Source organism: Plasmodium cynomolgi, chromosome 10, assembly GCF_000321355.1.
Source record: "Plasmodium cynomolgi strain B DNA, chromosome 10, whole genome shotgun sequence".
Classification (NCBI taxonomy): Eukaryota; Apicomplexa; class Aconoidasida; order Haemosporida; family Plasmodiidae; genus Plasmodium; species Plasmodium cynomolgi.
The window spans coordinates 123944-147295 of NC_020403.1; the positions used below are offsets into that span (position 1 = coordinate 123944).

The 23352-nt window shown below is 40.2% G+C and overlaps 6 protein-coding genes across 6 annotated transcripts; 3 read left to right on the forward strand and 3 right to left on the reverse strand.

Annotated features, from left to right (window-relative positions):
- Nucleotides 1-374: 374 nt before the first annotated feature.
- On the reverse strand, nt 375-2179 carry PCYB_101230 (cell cycle regulator protein; the record flags this gene model as incomplete). Its single annotated transcript, XM_004222672.1, has 7 exons — nt 2141-2179; nt 1840-2100; nt 1357-1436; nt 1096-1193; nt 742-875; nt 546-613; nt 375-456 (listed from the first exon to the last, which is right to left on the reverse strand). Exons 2-7 carry the CDS (start codon nt 1915-1917, stop codon nt 375-377), a joined length of 540 nt encoding a protein of 179 aa, XP_004222720.1. The 5' UTR covers nt 1918-2100; nt 2141-2179.
- A 1561-nt stretch (nt 2180-3740) lies between these two features.
- On the reverse strand, nt 3741-9964 carry PCYB_101240 (hypothetical protein; the record flags this gene model as incomplete). Its single annotated transcript, XM_004222673.1, has 8 exons — nt 3741-4298; nt 4521-4619; nt 4788-5153; nt 5453-5641; nt 5852-6346; nt 6515-6567; nt 6721-7116; nt 7558-9964. The coding sequence occupies 8 exons, from the start codon at nt 9962-9964 to the stop codon at nt 3741-3743; spliced, it is 4563 nt and encodes a 1520-aa protein (XP_004222721.1).
- A 2297-nt stretch (nt 9965-12261) lies between these two features.
- Nucleotides 12262-13343, reverse strand: PCYB_101250 (hypothetical protein; the record flags this gene model as incomplete). The annotated part of the gene is made up of 2 exons (XM_004222674.1): nt 12262-12357; nt 12621-13343. 2 exons carry the CDS (start codon nt 13341-13343, stop codon nt 12262-12264), a joined length of 819 nt encoding a protein of 272 aa, XP_004222722.1.
- Nucleotides 13344-14557: 1214 nt separating this feature from the next.
- PCYB_101260 (hypothetical protein) lies at nt 14558-15838 on the forward strand (the record flags this gene model as incomplete). The annotated part of the gene is made up of 2 exons (XM_004222675.1): nt 14558-15105; nt 15288-15838. 2 exons carry the CDS (start codon nt 14558-14560, stop codon nt 15316-15318), a joined length of 579 nt encoding a protein of 192 aa, XP_004222723.1. The 3' UTR covers nt 15319-15838.
- Nucleotides 15839-16972: 1134 nt separating this feature from the next.
- On the forward strand, nt 16973-19189 carry PCYB_101270 (T-cell immunomodulatory protein homolog precursor; the record flags this gene model as incomplete). Its single annotated transcript, XM_004222676.1, has 1 exon — nt 16973-19189. A coding segment is annotated over exon 1 (2196 nt), but the record flags the coding sequence as incomplete, so codon positions are not given.
- Nucleotides 19190-20107: 918 nt separating this feature from the next.
- PCYB_101280 (hypothetical protein) lies at nt 20108-22135 on the forward strand. The gene is made up of 10 exons (XM_004222677.1): nt 20108-20325; nt 20534-20591; nt 20688-20717; nt 20816-20862; nt 21005-21117; nt 21240-21372; nt 21463-21526; nt 21667-21806; nt 21968-22079; nt 22102-22135. Exons 1-9 carry the CDS (start codon nt 20254-20256, stop codon nt 22037-22039), a joined length of 729 nt encoding a protein of 242 aa, XP_004222725.1. The 5' UTR covers nt 20108-20253; the 3' UTR covers nt 22040-22079; nt 22102-22135.
- Nucleotides 22136-23352: the final 1217 nt, after the last annotated feature.

Below are 23352 nucleotides of genomic sequence, written 5' to 3' on the forward strand. Positions count from 1 at the left end.
TAGAACTTAAGCTGAAGAAAGAAAAAAAAAAAAAAAAAAAAAAACAATTCCCCAAAATATAATATCCAAAGGAACATACCTTTAACGAAAGCAAACACCATCCGAATATGTACTTACACATATAACGCAGCATAAAATTGAAAAGGGGAAAGCTGGCACAAATTCCTTTCACCCCATTTGATGCCTTACAAAACTGTGCTTCGAAAAAAGGTGATACAAACGAATCAAATAAAAGCAGCTGCAAGGATATGATAAAAGCTGCCAATAGCTACAAATAACCGCTCATATTTTGATGCCTCATTTTTTCTTCTACTCAAGACGGGCGTGCACACCCCAGGAGGATTACCCAATCTGCTGAGTAAAACCCCCGACAACTAATTCTCAATTTTGCAATTCCACAAACCATCATTCAGGTAATGTATATTTTCAATGCAGATATCTTTGTTGACCTCCAAGCTAAAAAGGAAAGAAACAAAAAAGTTTATGTATGATGGGTACAAAGGGTGTGCGAAGAACGAGGTAATCTCATTGGTTCTTATCCGTACATTTCCTTTGATGACATGGTAGTTATTCCTAGGGCACACGCGAATTCCTTGTCCTCTGCTCGAATTTGCTACGATAAAAAAGGGAAAAAAAAAATGGAACTGACAGGAAGGTGCTCAGAAATGAGCCTGTTTCACTATATGCTCTTGCATACATGTACATATATACACATTGATGCCCATGCACATGTATCCTTACAACCACCGTGTTTGATTCCACGTCGTCTAGCCTCCCACCGGGGGATGTAACTCCTGGACACATTATATTCGACCCACGTAGGACGTTTTTTATGGCTCCCTTGTCAACTTGTATCTGTGGCATCATGAAGGGGTCTGCACGGGGGGAAATAAATATGAGCATAGGAACATGTGCTGGCAAAAGCGGGTAAGAAGTAGAACCTACAAAGAGGGTCTATGCGGTGGAGACTGGGAACGGATTCTATAAAAACGCACGCGTATGGATTCATATAATTTTTTATGACCTCCGTAAGTGGAAAAAAAAAAAAAAAAACAAACCATCGTTAAAAAAAAAAAAACTCGATTTGCTTCTCACATTTGTGCACTAATTTTAAGTTGGGCATCCAAGGACCATTCCTTATTTGAAAAAAGAGCAACTCATTGTTCCCAATAATTACAGTCACGTGGTTTATGCTATAAAAAGGTAAAAAGTAGGCGGGTGTGGATAGACTAACATACGCACACTTGTTACGTTTCCACGTGTACGAACCATTTGGGTAAGTTAATAACAAAGTAAAAAAAAAAAAAAATGAACACAGTGGTGGCCATTTTGATCGCCCCTCCTTTTTTTTAGTACCATTTTCCTAAAAAGAGGGGCCCCTTTTTGGGAAATATATCTTCAATGAAATCTTCCAATTTGGGGTATTGCTTTAAAATCTTCAGGGGAAAAAAGAGTTTAATTTACGTGTAAATTTTGCATCTAAATGAGCCCGCGACGGGGTGGCCGTGAGGAGGGGAATCCGCAGGGCACCACGCACAATGAATACGGATAGAATCACCATGAAACTAACATAAAAATGGGATAGAACTAATGTAGAAGCACAGGTATGCGCGCAACTAGGTTGTTAGATCTGCGTCGGTACGTCTGCGTCGGTATGTCTGCGTCGGCACGTCTGCGTCGGCGCAACTATGTCAGTACATCTACATTAGCACATCCACGTTAGCAAATCCGCGTCAACACATCTCTGCCGCAGAACGTCTACGCCTGCAGTCGAACTAAAACGTAGCCAGCGCGATTGCTCTTTTTTCCTTTTTTCGACGGCGCCAAAAGAGAACGTACCGTTGCCTTGATACTCCTCTGAACTGAGGACTTCATCAAATTCTGGGAGGAAATGTTGTCAGCGCAGAATCCCTTCATGGTTTTCAAAGTATCTGTTAACGCTTCTATGCAGAGTTTAGGAGTAGGCCCAAGCTTTAAAAATGGCACAAATTGGCGCGCACGAAAAGGTAAAAAAAAAAGTTATCATAAAGTGATCCCACACTATTGTAAACTATCCTTAACTATCGCTAACTACCGCTAACTACCGCTAACTATCGCTAACTATCGCTAACTATCGCCGACTTTCTCAAACTTTCTCGAACTTTCTTGAACCTCCCTGCGACTGCTTAAATTTTTTCTTGCCCCTGAAACAAGTTAGAATAATTTAATCTCCCAAGAAAAGGTGTCATAACCCCAGAGAGAATAAAAAAATTCGTGTTAATTATCAGCTTTTATAGCGGAGGGAGATGGTGGGGGTAGTGGTCACCTACTACAGCTACTGTTACTAACTTCTTTATATAACTTCTTGTGCGCTGTCGCTTCGAACGCAGTGCGCATCGTATTTTTTTTAAAAGGGGGAGGCAGTAAATCTTCACTCTGCTCATACGTACGCAGTATGTACATAAGTTAACAATCCCTGACACGTTCGCAGAAGGGAAAAATGAGAAATGCTAAATATGTTTTAACATAACCTAATTGAAAAAAAAAAAAAATTCTTAAAAATGGCACAAAAAAAAAGAAAAAGCGAAATGAAAGAAAACGCGAAAGGGAAGGAAGAACGAAAGTAACGGAAATATAAAAAGTGTAAAAAGAGTTGTATGTAAAAAATGCACGATTGCAGTGGAAGCAAAAAAAATGTGAGCATGTGAAGAGCCGTACGCCCTCTTCTCCAGTAGGTGTATATATGTACCGCCCAGATGACGCATACGTACATGTGTGTACGGAGGGTCCCAATTTTCATAAACCTTCAGGAAGGCTCACGGGCGGGATTAAAGCATGTACTGAAAAGGCGTACTGAAAGACTACCGCGAGGGGGAGAATACCCTCTCTTAACTAATTATTCTTTTCACTATTTAATAAATTAACACCAAAAAAAGGAAGGCAAAATAGGGCAAAATAGGGTACCATAAAAATAGTGAAAAACGAACGGGCGAAAATGGAAAATGCGTAATACACAAACACACACACTTTTTTGTTCACGTGTGCGCGTTTTGCTGCGCAAGGGGCACGTACTAAAAATTGCGAATTTAAAAAGGGGGCGAAGTGGCGCAGAGAAATGGCGAATGACGAACGGCGAATGGCGAATGGCGAATGGCGAAGCGACGATCTCTTGGAGAATCGCGCGCGGCATTAAAAATGAGCAAAGTGATAGTTACAAAAAATACAACCACACAAATATCTGAATGGAAAAAAAATGGTAATGGCGATAATAAGCAATAATAACAGCGATAATAACAGCGATAAAATAATCAAAAAAAAACAAAGGGGAAACACACAAAAAAGAGAATGGGATAGGTAACGAATGCTGCAATGCCTTAATAAACGTACGCGTTTATGCAAGTGTGACCATCCATACATAAAAGCTTGCAGATATGCGGGGGAGGAGGGGTAGAAGAATATTCTTCTCCATTCATTGGAACAAATTGGAAATGGAATGTTCCTAGTTCCCCGATGGGTGTACAAACCCAACAGATTGCGAATTTTATTATTCTGTTCTTTCGCATTTCAAATATGCCCATGTTGGTGTTCATATGCATGTGTACAAGTCCGCTCGGGAGATATACTTATACACACACACTTGTTCACGTGGTAACCGAGTTTTTAACTTCTTACTAGTCTGAAATAATGGGACCACAGAAAAGGATCGCCTTGGCCAAACGGGGGGAAAGGAACAAAAATTTGTCACTTATCCCCCTTTTCACTCACGCCTTCTCTTCGCCGTCGCTTTGCTTCTCTTCAATGGTATTTTCATCAGAGTTCATTTCATTTTCTTTATTTTGTTCTTGCTCACTCTGGTTATCATTGCCCTTGCCATTATCGTTGCTGCTTCCGCTACCGCTGTCGCTTCCGTTCCCATTTCCATTACCGCTTCCGTCGCCACTACTGTTGCTGCCTCCTTCTCCACTGCCGTCACCGTTGCCACCACCACTGCTTCCGTTTTCCTCGTGCTCCTCCACGTCATCCAATTTAGACTTATCACTCAGTGAGCACATAGTCATAGGCAAATGATGCGAAATGAAAAACGACGTCGGAGTTTTAAACGAATCTGCATTTATATCCATTTTATTACATTCTAAATTTTCCAAAAGTTTTGACAAAATTCCATCCTCATTTAAGTCTTGCATAGATCTCAACTGACTTTTCACGTCATCATTCGATATCATCCTTCCTTCGATTATTTTGGCGAATGCGTTTAAGTTCACTTCTACTTTGTTCAGGTAGTCCAGGAGTCCTATTCTGTGTTTTATTCCTTCGACGATCTGGGGAAAGTGCGCGGGGGGAAGTTACCCATGTGGAGAGTTACTCATGTGGAGAATTTCCCATGTGGAGAGTTTCCCATGTGGGAGGTCGCGTTGGCCCAAAGGCATAAATGAGCATGCAGGGAATCACTAATGAAAGATAGCAAAAATTCAAGAAGGCACACACGAAGGAAAATCCAAACGAAAGATGTCGCAATCGCGTGCAGGCCACCCGTCCCTTACCTTCTTCTGTATCAACTTCTTATTCTGCTTATTCTCATTTTTCCATTCTTCCCTTATTTGGTTAAGTGAGAACTCCAGGTCCACGTCCCACTTCATGTCCTTCAAAAAGGGAAAAAGAAAATCGCACGTGAGTGAGCCGATCTATGCATTTAAACTCGGCGGGGGGGTTATCATCACCAGCACCACCCCTCATTCAACTGTGCACCTTTACGTCATCAGATATAGTACCACATGGTGTTATCTCATTTTATTATTTTATTTTTTTACCTGAATCAAACTCGCCACCGTCATTCCAGCCGGGTCGAACTTATTCTCGGGGGGTTCGCCAATGTTCGGAATGGAAATGTCATCAACGTTCACATCCAATTCAATGTTGGATTCCTTTATCTGGTCGAAACTGAGGTGAAAATCGCTGACAGTTTTTTCACCATACAGGGAGATCAGAGAACTAATCATGTTATTAGGATCTACATTTATCGATTCTAAAATTTCGGAGATCTTATTCCACTCCTTTATTAGCATGCTCATACATTCGCTCTGTTTTTCCCAGTACTGACATATCAAATTATGTTCTTCAACTTTTATTTCCCTTTCCTTTGGGCTCATTTTTGGCTTCACATTGTCTTTTTTTTTCTGCGGATCGGGGCGTCAAACAGGCATGTATGGGGAGTGCGCTTAAGCGTGTTCACGTGAGTCCTCAGATGTACACGCACGTATCCACCCTTACACATGCACATGTTGCAAAAAATTAAATAATGAACAGGGGGTTAATAAACACGTGTGCGCTTTACACTCGTTTGTTTATCCACACACAACGCAACAATGAAACGAATTTTTTTTTTTTGCTATTCACCCAATAGGGAGCCACTCAATTGTAACTGCTTCACGCGCAACGATTTTTCACTCACATTTTCTCGCTCATCTCCACCTACCAGTTCGCTTTCCTTGCAGGTGTCCGCCGCATTGGCCTCTGAAAATCTTTTCTTAATTTCTGAATTTATTTGACTCCCTAACAAGGCTATCAATTTGAGGATCATTTTTTTCCGCTTCTCATTGAAGACTTCTTTAATTTCTTCCTTTTCCATGCTCTTTAAAATGTACTTGTAGTAATTGTTTGAAACCTACGGAGGGGAAACATTTAAGGGGAAAATATTTAGGGGGGAAGCATTTAGGGGGGAAACATTTAGGGGGGAAACACATAGGTGGAAAACCCTTAAGGGGGAAACCTTTAAGGGGTGTGATCGCCGGGTGGTTAACTTCCACTTAGGGGTGCAAGCACAAATCTGAAGGGGTGCCCCCCCTTATGCATCGCTTCTCAATATGCAGCTTACCGTGTGGGCTAGGCTCATCAATTTTGCGCTGTCATTCTTTCCAGCCAATTGGGAGTAATCTATGGGGTCCATGGTGTAGCTCTCGAACGGATTCGGTATGTCATATTTTTCGAGCAACCCAGTAACATGCTGAATTTTTTTTAACTTAATTTCTGTAGCATTTTTTACTTTATTTGAATCCAAAACGATTTTGTTATTTGGTTCGCTTTTCTTTTCCTGTCTCAGTCTCGTTTTCGGTTCATCAAATATCGAAGCCCTTTTTTTTTCCGTAATGCTTTTGTCAATTTTTAAATTTCTTAATTCTTCCGATAAAATGTGATCTTCTATTTTTTTATTTAATTCTTTCTCATTATCTTCTCCCTTCAGGGACTTACTTTTATTTTCATTTTTTCCTTGCGATTTGTTTTCCTGGTCCCCTTGGGATAACTTAAACTTGACGCTCAGCGACGATCCGCTTTTGTTTCTGAGCGACGTTCCCCTGATTATGGACTTGAGCTGTGCGGAAGGGGGAGAGAGGGTGAAAAAACCAAAAAAAAAAGATAAATAAATAAAAGAAAGAAAGTGAAACGTCAAATGTGTAAAACGAATAGGTATATATTTGTGTAGGCGCTACAGCGATGGATGGATGCACACAACGCGGGTTCACCACTACGAGTGCATTACATTTTTATCGTTTTCTCCTCCGCTTAGGGACTCCTTCGATTTTTCCAGCGACTCTGCGAATGGAGGGGAGGTAATTAACAATAAATGTACAACGATAAAATATGCAACCCAACGATAACGCCGAGGGAAGAATAATTATCCCTCCGCTATGGGGAAAGACGTGTCCCACAAAGCGACTTTTTCATCGCTCACGTGCAAAGGCAAACCTTTCAACGACTCGTCGGACTCCGGAACGACACAAGACGCGATATTAGGAATATCATCGCTCTTCTGATAGTACGTGGTGGTTATAATGTGCTGCTTCACATTATCATTTTGATTAACGAAAAGGGGCGAAGAGGACTGCAAAGTAACATGAGTAACATCATCATATTCACTAACCTCAACCACTGACTTTGGAATCAGTGCATATATTTTCTCATTTAAATTTTCGTTCTTTGATAGTGCCTTTAATGCATAGGGGTCCACTTGTTCGTTTATCGGGATGGCTGTACTATACATTTCGACTAAGGACTTTCCATAACTAACTATGTTCTTTTTTTTTTTCTTTACTTGTTTTTTGTTCTCGGCTGGTAATCTGATGATTGTGAGCGCGCCTTTTTCTGCAGTTGCGAGGAGGAGAAAGGGGAATGAAATGGGAAGCAACAGAATGGACTGTGCAGAATGGACGGTGCAGAATGGACTGATGCATGGACTGTGCTGCATAGACTTTGCAGAATGGACGGTGCACAATACGGGCACCCATATGTGTCTTCCGTCGGAACGCAACCCTTCTCGCAATTTCTCCACCCCTCGACTGTGAAGGGCGCACATATTCCTCATGGACATACCACTTTTGGAGTCGTGTGAATAGCTCCGCTGGTAATTTCGCGTATCCTCAGGGTTCTCCATGTCTATCGGGAGTACGGGGCACAAGAGCAGATGAGCACGTAAAGCAAGCGTTGGAGTAAGCAGACTCAAGGTTAAAAACAGGGGCGGATACACGCAGAGCTAAACACACGCAGAACTAAACACACGCTGGGCTAAGCGCCCCAAGAGCGCACCTGAGTAGGAGGCATCGGGGTAGTCCTCCTCCCGGTACTTCTCATAGGCACAGTTCATCTGGGACGTGCACTCCTCGTCGGGGTAATACTCCCCCGAGTAGGTCTTAAACGCAGGGCCATAGGAGCCTCTTTTTTTACTGTCCTTTGCGTAATTCATCATGGTATCGTGGTGGAGTCTCTTCACACTTCTTTCTGGGTAGTGCTTATAATTCATTTTTCGATTTGCATAATTATGTTCCTTTCTCATATTGTAATCATTCTCATCCAAGTCAACATCGTCATTCCCGTTTTCGCTCATACGTTCCTCCTCGTTGTTATTCACATTTTCGTAAAAAAAATGGTTCACATTATTACTATTATTATTATAATCCTCTGATGAGGGGTACCTCTGGTAATCTTCACCATTTGGAGGATCATACTTCGTAACTTTCTTACCCTTATACGTCCCTTGCATATTATTGGAACGTTTTCTTACCTGTTTAGCGTCCTCATACTTGGGGATACTACCATACGGATTTACACTTTGCGGCAGAGTCTTATCTCTCATATGGTGCGTATTAGCAGCTGTATTCCCCTTAGACATTCTATTGGCACTAGCCAGATTGACTGTATTCACATTAACCGCAGGCATATTTGAGACGACATCATTTGCATTTTCTACATTCCCGCCTCTCCCCTCACATGTCATCATATTCGTATTGTCATTACCAAACTCGGGGGAAACTTTGCCCGAATCGATTGTATTATACTCGTAACTTTTCGAGGCAGTATTCACATCTGCTCTTTCAAAAAATCTTTGTTTCTCCCCCAAGTTGGCATTTCCACTCCCATTAGGAGCATTACCTCCGTCTTTCTTAAATGACTGCTTAGCGTTATTACCACCTGCACTATTGTTCACGCAATTATTGGTGGTGGTTACACCTACCACTTGGGGGCAGTGACTGTATTCGCCTGTGGCAACATATTCATCTTCCCCGTTACCTCCTAATGGGGCACCTCTGTCCGATGCATTAATTCCCTTTTCATTATTGTTAGTCGAATTTTTGGAATATTTTTTACCTTCTCCTTTGGTCTCACCTAGGGGGGCACTAAAGTCTGCTGAGTTTTCCTTAATGCCCTCCATTCTATCCTTCATATGTGGGTCAACAAATTTAGAACCAAACTTTTTTTCAAAAGCATTCTGATGAGAAAAATTCGAGTCTATGGTACTTAGGGAAAAATTATGGTACTCTTTTTTTCTGTTTCCATCTTTATCAACCGCGTATTTATGATGAGGCATATTTTTCTCATTTTTCGACGCATTGGGGTAATTTGCATACATATTTCTTTTCATATTAGGGTTATGTTGTTTCAATGCGTAATTATTCGTGGCTCTTTCGTGGTCTACAACCATGTCGTCATTATGCTTGTTATGGTTTATTCCTTTTTTGGATACATTTTTTGGGTTCATCATAGCGCCCTTACTATTAGGAATATTTTTATTCCTCTGGAATTCGTTATGTCCCAAACCTGTTGCTACATCGTTATCACTCATTCTGTTATTTTCGATAAAATTTTCCTCATTCAAAATCTTATCCTTTGGCGCTAGTGTATCGTTTTTATAGCTACCCTTTCCACCCATGACGTTGTTCATATTGGGGTTACTATTTTGTTCGCTCTGATTTTTCTGGTATAGTTTGTCCCTTCCCATGTAGGAAATGGGCTGAGGTGGTAGTGGTGGTGCCGCCCCTTGTGTTCCTACCCCTGTTGTCCCCACCGAAACCATCCCTTGGGAGGGATCCCTAAAATCGGCATTGCCATACTTGTTCTGATTTCTGTTCATCTTGGAGTAGTTATAATTAGCGTTATGATCATTCTTACTTTTAGTGTACATTAAATTCTTCTTTCCGTAGTGATCGAAGTTTTGTTTCTGAATATGTGCCCCCTCCGCGGCACCACCTTTCGCGTTGTTCATAGCCTCCTCGGTGTTGTTGCCGCCACTTCCACTTGCAGCTGCCTTTAAATCGTTAAACTTGCGATGCGGCGCGCTGCCACTCACATTGGGGACAGCACCCTTACTAGCCACGGCATTATTCACATCGTCATATGCTGAATTCGTTTTTAAACTATTCTCCTCATTATAGTAACCTATTCTTCGAAACTTGGATCGATCCTTCGCCAAATTGTTATTGTCGCCATACTTTTTGTCGACGTAATTTTTACCAATGTGTTCACTCAGAACGGTGTTTTTCGGCTTGGCAAATTCCTTTTCCTCATTATTGGTGGCATTTAATTTTTCATAATAATTTTTTTTTTTCAAACTACTCCTAGCGTTGTTATAAACTTTATTTTTTATCATATTTTCTTTGTCTAAAATTTTATTCTTAACCTCTTTGTTGCTGTAACCATATATCGTTTCATCATTCATTTCCTTTCGTCTATTTCCATTAGATGGAAAATTTGGATTAACCATAGAATTGGGATGGTTGGCGCTACTATATGTTGAGTGTGTGTAAAAAGTTTGATCAGTTCTGTCTTTTTTTATTTGCAAAATGTGGTTCACGTTTTTTTTCTTTTGTATATTCGGAAAGTTTTTCCTGTTGGGGTTATGCATAGTGTTTTTTGCTTTGCCTGGAGGGGCCTACTACACGTGTGTATGCATAAATGCTTGTAGCGACGTGCACATGGGCGGAAGGCTTTTATGTGCTCGCGGTCGGGGTGCTACACTGCGCTGCTGAGGCTCGGAGGGACGCATACGGTGCAAAAACAAGTGCACACGTGCAGATGTACAGAAGCGCAGATGTACAGAAGCACAGATGTACAAATGTACGTATCCGCGCGCATATGCATACGCACACGTGCGCCGATTGGCCGGTACGCGGATATGCCGATTCGTTAACGCTTGCACGCGCGGGGCCTCCCAACTGACACAACCACAAACAAACACGCTGAAACAAATAAAAAAAGGGTGAAAAGTCAGAAGGCGCGGAAAACTAACTCAAATTCGCAGAACTATTAAAAGTACAATAGTTGGAAAATAAAAAAAAAATTGCGCAAATGTATAAGTGCAGACATACACAATGCCGTGCATGTTCATTCACCCTTTATGCATCTCGTAAATTTTGGCTATTCTTACTTTCCCGTCGATATGTCCGATTTTTTGTTTATCAAAAACGTTGCAGTTTCATTTTGATATGACAAAGACATAACCGTGCCATTTAAAATGTCACTATTTTCTTTTTTTTTTTTAATCTGTAAAATGGGGAAGAAATGGTATCTTCAATGATGTATTTTCCTTTTTTTCCTTTTTCCTAGCGCAAATTAACATTTTTTTTTTTTTTTTACATAATTACGCGTATGCAATTTTTTACGCATACATTTCCGTTCATTTGTGCAAATATATGCGTATAGTACACGTGAACATTTTTCCTTTTCCTTTTTTTTTTTTTTTTTTGCTGGGGTTCCAGTAAAACTGCGCTTAAAAGGAAACTGAAATGAACATTCGCATTTTCACCCAGTAAAAAGATAACAAAAAAAATGACACGAAATTGTGCTATTTATTGCGAAAAAGGAAAAGAAGAAATGCGCAAAAGGGATGGCCATATCTGCCAAAAAAAAAAAAGCGATACAATGCGATGTGATACGATTGGCAAATATGCATACCATACGATGCGTTACGAAGGAGTGTGAAAATTCCCCACCCCATCCGTTCAGAAACAAATAAAAATGCTGTTCCGCGAAAAATAAGAAATGTGAGAAAAGCATAAACAGTGCTATGTCCTTAGCCCCCTTTTTTTAACCAAATTTACACGTTAAAAAATTGAAGCAAAAATGAGGAAATGAGTACATTTTTTTATCATATTCTTCCACCACATTTTTCGTAATTTCCTCACTTTTTTTTTGTATCCCCATATGGGATTATCTTTTTTTTTTTTTTTTTTCTTTCCCCCCTCTGCATGTGTGTGTGCAAAGTTCTGCCAGCATGTTTTTCCGTGGGCATCACTTTTCCCCTCACATTTCAAACTTGCCCTTAAGTTATTTGCAACGTGTAAAAAATGATATGTACACGTGTAAACATACTTACGACTTTATTACGTAATTTTATGCTTAAGAATATTTACCCCCTAACCATAAAAGGGGGAACATTTCCCCCATGATGTGAAAGAGGAGCTACCCCAAATTTTTTTCTCCGTACGTGTCATTACTGTCCTACTTAATTGTGACACATGATGATTGCCCTGACAATTCGTACACCTTCCGTTTTCACTTTCAAAAAAAAAAAAAAAAAAAAAAAGGAAAATTGTCCCAACTTTAACGCTCAATTGGCTTCCAGCAATTGCGCACGAATGTATTCCCACCAAGTGGTAATTTCCGTGGGGTAAAATTACTGCGTGGTGCTGTGGGTGTGCCACTGCACCATTCACACATTGACTAATTTACAATTTGGTTAAATTTTTTATAAAAAAAAACAAATTAAATAACGGCGATATGGAAAAAAGAAAGGACAAATTCCTTCAAAAGGGGAATCTCCATGTTATAAAAAACAAACGGACAAAAAAAAAAAAAACTAAAAAACTGTAAAAAAAGGTCCTCACAACGAAGAGTTAACCACTTTTATGCTATCAAAAATTCCGCGAATAAAAAATTTCGTAATATACAAAATAGTGTACAATTACAAAAACGTGTTGGGGAAAAGAACTGCAAAAAAAAAAAAAAGATGCCAAGTTAAAAGTACGATTTCCTCACTCCAATCTTCTTCAACCTGTCCAAGTACGCCACACTCTTCGAACTGGGTATGAATCCGAACTTCTTGTGATCGTCCTGTCACAAAAGGGGGTAATTTTTCGTTTGCGAATCACATCCGCGAATGTGAAGGATAAATGCGCAAGAAGGGTTGCACAAAGAACACACACGTGCGCTAAAAATATGAAGATGCGCATGTGCTTATGTTGCACTTGCGGTTAACCACATTTATACGCCACCGAATGTGCAACTCCCCTGGTAGAGGCTACCCAAACTGCACAAGCACACACGAAGAGGGTTATTCCCCCCCGCTGCTTCTCTCCCAGTTGCGCTCCTATTACCGAAAAGATCACGTCGACAAAATTTAGGACCTTAATTTTGTAATGTTTCAAGGGCGTTTTTTCAATTGCGCTCTTCAAATCCTCCATATCGAAAAACAAAGGAACAATGTCTTTGGAATCCCGTTGTAGGTAATACCCGTCTACATAAAAAATAGGACATACCAGTTCGCTTCTTTTTTTAAAGGATAAAAATAAAAGCGCATTTTGAATTTGTCTCCTTGACGGCATTAATTTCCAGCAGACATTATTTTTGCCCACATGAGGATTTCTCTTTTCTGCTTTTTTCAAAAGTAAAAATTCGTTTATCAGCTGATAAGCCTTCTCCATACTCAAGTAATGTATTTTTATATTCTTGGCATTTCTCACCCCATTGCTATTTATTATATCGCTCAGCATACTCTCAGCATCGTACGGACATAGAAAAAGGTAACACACTTGTTTTTCATTTTCGTGAAATATGTATGGCGAATTATTATAATTTGTTAATATGTACACTGGGATGACTTTCAGCTTTTCATCTATGGACCTCTCATGATATTTCTTCTTCCAAAAGTTGAAATTTATTTTATTCCTTAATAAGCATAGGTTTCTTTCGCGTAGCCTTCTCTTATACATTCTATCGTTAGTTACTAATAAGCGTATACCCCTTTTATCTCTTGTGTTTATTTTCAAGCCTTTCAAAGCATGAAGCATATATATACAAAAAAAAAAGATCAAACACATCTTGGGGTATTTTTGTACCCTATCGTGTGATGCCTTAAAGGGTGCCTGCCTAATTGAAGGGCAGACGTGTACAAGTATGGCAGATATTTGCCTCGATCATGGGAGAGGGGTGAGTTGTACTGGAGGGACTACCTATATGCATGGATTAGGCGCCTTGGGATGGTCTTCTTATAGTGGAAGCAGATCTTGGAAAAAAAAAAAAATCGTTTTTCTCTGTAAGTCAATTTTGCTGAGCTGTTTCTCTCCTATTTCAAGTATGGAATGTTCACAATTTGGTGTTACGTGGCACGATGCGTGTGGGGTTTGCTCTATGAGTGTTTTGTTCCCCTATCTGGCTGCGCATTCGGCGCTTTGTTTACATTTATGTACGTTCTTATGTATGTTCTTATGTGCGCGCTTTTACGGCGCGCTTTTTTTTGACCGTGCTTTATACGTACACAGTTTGGTGCCCTTTGGGGCCACTTAAAAACCGCGGGGGCGTGAAAAAAAGAGAAAAGTTTATTTTTTTTAAATGTCCACATTCACCTTTTGCGGGACTCCCCCATTCGGATGCATTTTTGGAAAAGCAACACAGCATAGCGACGTGCGAAAGCGACATGACAACGCGTCGTGACACGTGGTTTACGAGGAGATAGGCACATACGAAGCCATACACCCCTCTTCGGGATGTGCCACATTTCGAGAGCAACTACAAAGTGCACGTAAAACCTCGCTAAGCTAGCGGGAGCAAATACAGAACGGAATTAACGCTAGTGCCATTTTGCAAATTTAAAAAAATGCCTCGTAGGAGTTACCACACTAGTGAGCAGTCACTCTGGTATATTAAGAACATATAAGAAAAAAGAAGTCACTTTTTTTTTTTTTTTTTTTTATGCCAATTTGATCCACCTACATTGTTTAGGAAAAAGCAAATTTGTACCTCTCCTGATCGAGAACACGCCTCCTCTTCTCAAATTAGAAACAAACTAGTTACTCACCCCACGTGACTCATTCTCCACATCATTAGTAGAAGCAACCATGCAGAGCACTTTTCATCGTGCCTCATTTCGTATCTTTTATACTTAAAAAGGGAACATATTTGAAGAGGCCGAACGAGTCCGAAGACCACCTGCCCACACATGCGTGCCTCCACGTTGCACACAATAACAAATATAAATATAAGTTAGGCAAAACAAAACGAAAAAACTCCTTCCACTTCGAATAATTTTTGGCTCATGTTTTTTTCACCCCGGTTTCGCACCATTAGTATTGTCTCTGTGTCCTTTTTTTTTCTTACAATTTTTTTAAGTCTTCTTTTTGTTCGCCACAATGATAACGCGGTCAGGGGAGTGGTTCTAAAAAATGGCCACCACTCAAAACATCTAACATCGCAGAACGCAGCACCGATGATTTACCAAGCATTGGATTTTACGCAGAACAAGAGATTAGCTGGCAAGTGGAGGAGACGAAAAAGAAAACCCCTTTCTTTTCTCAATTTGGAAAAAAAAAAATTACCACACCTCCTTTGTTTCCACAGTGAAGATTGCGAATACTGCAACAGTATGAAAAAGCTGCTAACCAAATTAAAGGAAGAAGAAGGGGTTAATTTTTTAAAATTAGAAATGTATGAAAATTCATACAACTTTGAGTTGCTGCAGCAGCTGGATTATGATAATTTATGTGGGGGGTTGCCTTATTACTATAACTTGAAGACGCACTACAATATTTGCGGAGCCACGACCTACCACAACTTGAGGAATTGGGCCCTGGACAAGAAGTGCAAGTAGGGAGAGTGGGGCGTATGCGGAAATGTCTGAACAATACAGCACGCGCATTCGTTGTAGCAATGTGGAAATATACCATTAAGCAAAGTGCAGCCAATCCTGTTCTGTCTGCCTTGGACTGATAGTACCACCTTTTAAGCCAACTTATAATTTACCAATATATTTTTTTTTTTTCTTATAGTCCCAATGAACCTCCCAGTGAAGAATTTTAAGTGAAGACGGGGCGGAATGACCGTAGAGATGTAAACGTCCCATTTGGACGTAATAAACGAGGGGAATTCCTACCTTTTTGAGCGTTTCTCCGGAAATAACTCCAAATTGGTAAACATCTCGTTCTTCTTTGGACTGAAAATTGGACCAAACAGGCACGAGGCGCTAGTGCACCCAGCAGAGGGGCAAAGCTTTCAAACGTTCATGCAAAAGAAAAGTGGGGGATTTTATTGGGGTATTCTTTCCCCATTCGTGTATGTATTTACATTTCTCCACTTTGGCATTTGGCATTTGGCATTTGGCATTTGACGCTCGATGCTTGCGCGCAGTTTGTGCATTTGGCCCTGTTTTACCTTCACATTTACGCTAACGTTAACTTCATTTTTATTTTTATTTTTGCTTTTTTTTTTTTTTTTTACCTTTTGAATTGTTAAAAAGATTTGCGCATCCTTTTAGCGCATCCCTTTAGCCCATCGTTTTTACCCCTTGCTAAATCCCACCTTTGCTGTTTTGCCGAGGCGCCTTGCGAAAAAACAGGGCACTTTCTTATACATCCCGAATGCACGCACCACGCATATATCAGATGGCATAAGCGATGACTCGAATAAACGCTCATCCGCACATTGATATAACTCGAACGCTGGTGCGAATTAAACCCGCAGAGAGTGAAAACACTGGGAAAAATTTTCCTTCCAATTTGATCTTACCCGTTTATCACTTGCGATGCTTTTTCATCACGCCATACGTATTTTCACGACAAGCAGCATTTTTTTTTTTTTTTTTTTTTTTTCCTGCCGCTTGCCGCATTTGCTAGCATCCTTTGGCATACTTAGCCATAATTAGGCATACTTCGCCGCACATGACCACAATTGACGGCATTCCCAACCCCTTAACATCGCTCATTATGCATAGTTGAGAGAAATTTTGTTATGAATCCCTTCGCTGCGTTTGCAGTTGTGCGGCGAACTACGCATCAGAGGCAGATATATACGTGCATACCTACTGAACATATGTATGTACCCATTTGTATCAAGTCCAACGACATGCTTAACCTGTTTTGTTGCTGGGGAAATGCCCCCCTTGCTCAACAGTCCGCCTATCAATGTACATATTTGTGCACGAATTCGTGTATAACTTCGCAAAACAGAACACACGACGTGACATTTGATTTCGTGCATGCTTATACATGTGCTTCCCTCTGATTTGCCTTTTTTAAACTCCACCTGTTTGCATATGAGTTTATTTTATGAAGAACTTTTGAAACAGCTCATTTTGTATGTTGGGAAAATTCAAAGGTTGTTGAAGTCTCCCGCACATGAGCACCACTACATGAAGTGGGTTTTTTTTTTTTTTTTTCTCGCATGTATGTGTGTGCCTTTTTAAAATAACGTGGAGACACCCTAACCATTGCCCCAGAACGTGTTCCCCTTTGGCCACTCTGTAAAATGATATTTAGGGAAGGGACACATAGCATACCGTTAACGTACGTATAAGCCATACGTGACGTAGATGGGGAATTTTTTTTTTTTATCACATAAAAAGGAGACAAAAAAAAAAAACGTATTTGATAGGGAACAAACCACCCTATTTTTTAAGTACCAGCCTTTGTGTATACACCATTTTGGAGACCTATTTTTCCCCCCACCCCGCTCCAAGCGTTCAACAAAAGGCTCAATATGGCAATATGCAGAAAGTACAGCATTGTGTTCGAACTGGTGTCCCTTTTGTTCCTGTACAACATCATAAAGGGAGCATTTATGCACCTATCAGGGAAAGAAAATGAAGCGAATTACACAGGTTTTCACGTCCAAGGGAATAACTGGAACTTGTTTGAGAAATGGAAATCTATAAGTCCGATGGAAAAGCTAGAATACAAAATAAATTACAACCTTGGGCTGAACATAAATGCGGAGATTGGCGATTTTGGGGATTACAACTCGGATGTGAAAACGGATTTGATTCTTTTTAATTATGACAAAGACAAACAGATGAGCACTATCTATGTGCACATTTTCAACGTCCATGAAAACAAATTTGTATATCACACGGAAGTCAGCTTCGAAGGTCAAGTCGTGAACATCACTGCTATCGATCTCAATTTCGATGGCGCGCTAGACGTCCTCGTGTTGTTTAAAGATCCAAAGGATAGTAGCAAAACTCCCAAGTATTATGTTGCCTCATTTTTGCAGAACGAAAATGATAAACTGGAAGAGGCATTTAACTCAAGAAAAAAAGAAATTGCAAATGAGGACATATCAGATGAGGACAATGTCACGAACGTGACAGTTGTTGAACCGGGTAACGAAAAGGGAGGTGTAAAAGAAACGAATGGAAGCATCTATTTTAGTAATATTCACCCACTCGTTTGTGACATAAATGATGATGGGCTGCCTGATCTTATAGGACAACAACCTTCCAGTGAGGCAGACGGTTTTTCTCGTTTTGTCTGGATTAACAAAAAAGGGGGATTCAAAAGTGCGCTGTGGAAAAGTATGAACCTATTTGATAAGGCAGAAGTGGGAGAAATTACGAACCCTAATTCAAGCGCAGTTGTAGACATCAACGGAGATTGTAAAGCCGATTTGGTGTTCACTGTATATGATAAAAATAGCGGAAAAAAAAACTCCTCTCTGGAAATCTGGCTGAACAAAATAGTGGATGGAAAAAGCATCTACATGAAGTATAAAGAAAATTATAATTTACCACCAAATTCTTTGCAAGTCTTGTTTGGAGACTTTAATGCGGATGGATCCATCGACATTGTAATTCCAACATGTACCAAAAGCTCCAACTGTAACTACTGCTGTGTGAGTGATGATAAAATTTTTTTCATCCCAAATGTTCAAAAAAAAATATGTGACCATTCTTGGCAAAAACCAGATGAAAGTAAATGCAGATTGGCATCCAACTTATGCTCAGAAAGTGACTTCACCTTTGTGCAAGAATTAAATGATGACTACATATCTGTGGTAGATACATCTGGGTTGCATTTGTCAGGAAATGCAGACTACCCTTACTACCTAAGTGTCGGAGATGTAGATGACGACGGGTTCTTAGATCTACTAATAACATTGAAAAATGATAAAGGTCAGAAGTATGTACGGATTTATAAAAATGAACAGAAGGGTCTATATGAAGATAATAACATAGATGTTCGGGGATTTTTTAATTTTTACCAGTTCGTTACATCTCCAGACGAAATTGTGACGGATGTTTACAACTCTGCTTTCTTTGACATTTTTGAAAATGGTGTGTTAGATATACTCATCTTTGGGAAGTACAAAACGGCTAGCAAGCAGAGCAAGTATGGGGCCGTAGGGTTCATCAGAAGCAACGAAACGGATTCGCTTTTCCTAAAGTCAACTGCCTTAAATGGCATATGTGTTAACGACTGCTACAAAGAAAAGGATAAAATAACGACCAAAACGTTAGGGGGGAATGCCCATGGACCCACCTTCAAAATTACCGTGATTGATGTGAATGGTGTTAAATCCAGCCGAATTGGAATTCAGAAAAGCCAATCCGCTCATTCCCCTTTGCAGTTACCTTATGTTTTGTTTGGACTAGGCCGAACCAGTAACTACGTGGAAGAGTTTTATGTGGGCATGCCAACACATGAACAGAAATATTACAACATGTGGGTATCCATCATCCCCAATTCTCATATCATTGTCATTCCATACCCTCTGGATGACTCGAACAAGTGGCAAATTCAGCTCTCCGTCAACCCTTCCAAGAAGTTTTACTCCATCATTTACATCACCCTCATTTGCTTGACCGTTATTGGCATTTTGATTTTCATCCTGGACAGGCGCGAGAAGGTGGAGGACTCCAAGGAGGAAATGGGTTTCAAGAGCCACTTCGTCATCGGTTGAGGGGGAGCGCCCAAATGCGGTTTGAAGTGGCCAGGAGCGGTTTGAAGCGGTTTGAAGCGGTTTGAATCGATTGGAAGCTATTGAGAGCGGTGCAAAACATGTCAGCCCTGAGCAGGTCTGCTGAACTTCACAGAGCGTACCAAGCAACCCCATTTGCAGCACCAACTTGTGCAACCCTTGCGGAATAAATTGCACACATACCCCTTTGGGAACAAAATAAAAATGAAGTTCATTTTGCATCCCGCAAATATGCATTTCCCTGTTTTGTACCTAATTTGAATCTTTTTAATTTCTTCATTTGTGTCTCCATTTTTTTTTTTTTCCTTTTCCCTTTTGCAATATTGACGAAGTTCGCATTATGCTCACCATCGTGCTGCCCTTTTTTTTTTGTTAAGAATTATACGAGATGTTCAACCCGTTCAGCTAAATTCAGGAGGAGCTATTTTTTAAAATTTTTTTTAGTGTATTTATATTTATGTAGACAAAAAATATATGTTGATTAGCCTCCCCCCCTCTTTTCACTGCTTCGCTGTAACCTTTTGCAATATGGCTTTCCTCCCTGTTCCTCTTTCATTTTAAAACATTATAAAGCGTCTTTGCTCTTTTAAAAAATGGTAAATTTTGTAAAACTGACCAACGCAAAGGGTAAAGAGGCGACTTCAAGCAAAGTTACAAACCTACTCTACTGCGGAAACGGTGCTAGACGTTCCAGGTGCCTGAGTCAAGGAGCTGCTATTTTGTTGCTCTGCTGAATTTTTTTTTTTTTTTTAATGCATACATTTTTATGTCCCCCACTAATTGCACTTCTTTGTATATACATTCGGAGATCCTCACAGAATGGTCAGCACGAGGAGATAATCAAAGTGGATTTTACTGCCCAAATTAGTTCCATCATTTTTTGGGGGGCCGTATTTTTCAGAAAAAATGTGTAAATTAAGATTCTTCCCTTTTTTTCAGCACAGAGCAAAGGTATTTCCCACCTCTCACACGTTAACTTGTTTCGCGTTTTCTTCACTCCCTACGTTGTCTTTTCACCCTTTTTTGTAATTCACTTTGTGTGTCATGTTGAAAATGAGGTGCTTCATCCGAGGGATACGCTACTTTTGTCTGATCCTGGCAGTTGCCAATACCGTGGTGGGGAATAAATTTTCTATTCTTTGCTTCTTAAGAGTTTACGTGTTTGGCGCGCAGGACAAGTGCACCTCTGCAAATGTGCAGTAGCTATGCACTAATCGTTCGCATCTTTTTCTCGCCACAACGTGGGCACATATGGGTGTGCACGTGAATACACAGATGCTTGTACACACGTGTGTGACTCGTCTCTTTTTTCCCCGATGGACAGGCGTCCGGCTTCAACTTCGACAACGGGATAACACAAAAGAAATATTTGGTCCTTCCAAGTATTCAACTTTTCCCCTTAAATGATCTACATCACCAAATGAGTTGACACGTTACTCCTCCTGATTTGCGTAATCTCTTTTTCCTTTTTTTTGCAGAATCGTATTTTGACTGCAAAAATTACAATGGTCAGTTGAAAATGGGGAAGCTATGTTCAATACGATTTTTTCCATCAACCATCAGCTGAAGGAGAAAATTTTAATCGCCTCTTATTTCTTCTTCCTAGTTATAAGTAAAAGGAGATCTTCCCTGAGCGTAAACCACGGAGAACTGGTTGGAACCAAAAAATTATTTCATCAGAGGCGTCACTCCTTCGCTGTGCATAGAATTGTACATTCTGACTCTGCTTACATGAATCTGCTAACACAACATTTCTCATTTTCAAACATATTTGTGCACCCCCCTCTCGCGCAAGTATTGTGACGAAGACCCCTTCTGCAACTACTTCCTATACAATGGCACAAAGCAAGAAATCCGACTTTGCTATGACAAAAAATTTGTCCTTAAAAGGCCCAGACATGACGAACTGTAACATAAAAAGAGAGCAAATTTTTAGAAAAAAAGAAACTCCTTTAATAATAAGCTTAGCTGGGTAGAAGCACCCCCTCCCCCTATGTGGACACCACCCCTCGGGCTTCCCCTCCCTTCAGGTGGCTTGCCAGCGTGAAGGAAAAAATCTTTGAGCAATTTTCCCCAGCACTTGTAAACACACAAGGTATATGTAACCACAAGGTGGAGAAGTTTTCCTTTCAAACCCTAAATGAGGCCATAAAAACGGCAAAGGTAATTGAAGCGCAGAGTGGGGACTGTCCCCAAGGGGTGTTACAACTTCCCATTATATCAACTGCTCCCACAAAAAAAAACCTTTTGCAGGAAAAAATGCAAAACTTTATGGTACTGAATTTTCAGCCTATTCTGAAAGATGGTAACAAAATGGGTAAGAGAAAAAAAAAAAAAAAAAACGAACATTGGACAATGGTAAACGTCCCCTCGAATGGGCACTCCGTTGCGACTACCATACTAGACGACCTCTCACCAATTTTACGCACCCCGATTCATCGCCCCCTCCACTTTTAGAAAACAAAATTGAGGGGTACTTCTGCGAAGTGATAGATTACTTCATCGATCGGGAAAGTTACGTCGTGTTCGATTTTGCCAAGTTGGAAAATCCTCATCAGTCATGCCTCAGGACGAAGAAATGTGGAGCACGTGGATCGGTGATGAAAAACACACATGCATACGGGGGCCAATGGATCGAAAAGGCGCTCCATACGCTGCTTTATTTGGGAGGAAAAATACCTCAACATGGGGACAGATATATGCACGTAGGCTGTAACACCAAAATGTGTAATTTTGTCTCTCTTTTCTCTCACCGCAGATACAATCAGATGATAGCAAACACGAGGAGGGCGTAAACCCAGGAGATGTGGTAGAAGCTCACAAATTTTAAGGCTTAAGATATATTTTTTTAATGTACATACGGTTTTGTTATCCCCCCCTTCTTTTTTCTAGGCACCCTAAATGGGTGCTTACATAGCGAATGCTGCATTTAATGCATGAACACAGAGGGGAGAAAAAAAAAAAGTTTAAAAACTTTTCAATGCGTCCCATATGGAGAGTTAGCGGCAGATGTACAGGCTGCAAACGGTTGAAATTATGTACCCCCATTCGTGTAGTACATATGCCATGCTTAACCCTACCCCTACATGAGGGAAAAACGTGTCCATCCCTATTCATGCACATTTTCTACATTTATATTGCGAATGGCTGAACAATTTTACATTTCTTCATAAAAGCATCCGAGTGATTATTTCAAATGGCTTAACGAGATAACTGTGTGTGAATATGGGCATGGTGAACGGGAACAGAAATGTGCCATTGTTCAACTGTGCAATTATTTATTTAAAAGAGAGCCAGCCCTTTCCGGGTCCAAAGTAATTTATTTGTAAGATATTAAGCATATAAGATAATAATGTCCGATTTGCACACGGAGATGATGAAAATATTACAACTAAATAGGAATCACCACCGTTGCGACGTTCGCTTGGGTAAGCTTAAAAATGGAAACTTCTTCAAAAGGGGGCATTTGATCTCCCGGTAGTTCTTTTCCCATTAAGATATGAATGGGTTAAAATCGGGAACGGATAAGAGTAGGCGGAAAAAAGTTCGCTGCGACTTGGGTTTCATTTTTTTGTCTTTTCCCTCCATTGTGCCATCCACTTTTACCTTATCAAACTTGCTTAAATTGGGAATGTCAAAGTACAATCGTATCGTCAAAATTGAAGAAAAGGGAACCTCTAAATAAAAATGAATTCCTTACTTCTGTTCCTTCCACATGAAAAAAAAAAAAGGGAAAAGGAGGGGAAAATTTCCTCCTGCCCCCCCGCTGCTTAAGCCAAAAAAAGGATAACACAACACAATTCGCATACGCTACATTATATGTGAATGGAAAAACCAAGTGCCACCCACCTTGTCATGTCATTTGGTCATGTTGGGTTAACTTCTATATGCCCTTTTTTATTATCAAAAATGGATAATGCTTCCAAAAATGACAAAGCAAAATTTTTCCAAATTTTTTGAACAAAAAAATGACTCCATTTTCATCATTTTGTACTTTTGATGGAGTTCATTTTTTTCCTTTACGGTGTTCACCAATTTGTATGTGCTTTTTTCCGAATGGCGGAATTTTAAATTGTACTAAGCGTGTGGCATCGAGCTAAAACCTGTATAATTTGCATAGGTTTTACGAAACGACACAAAAAA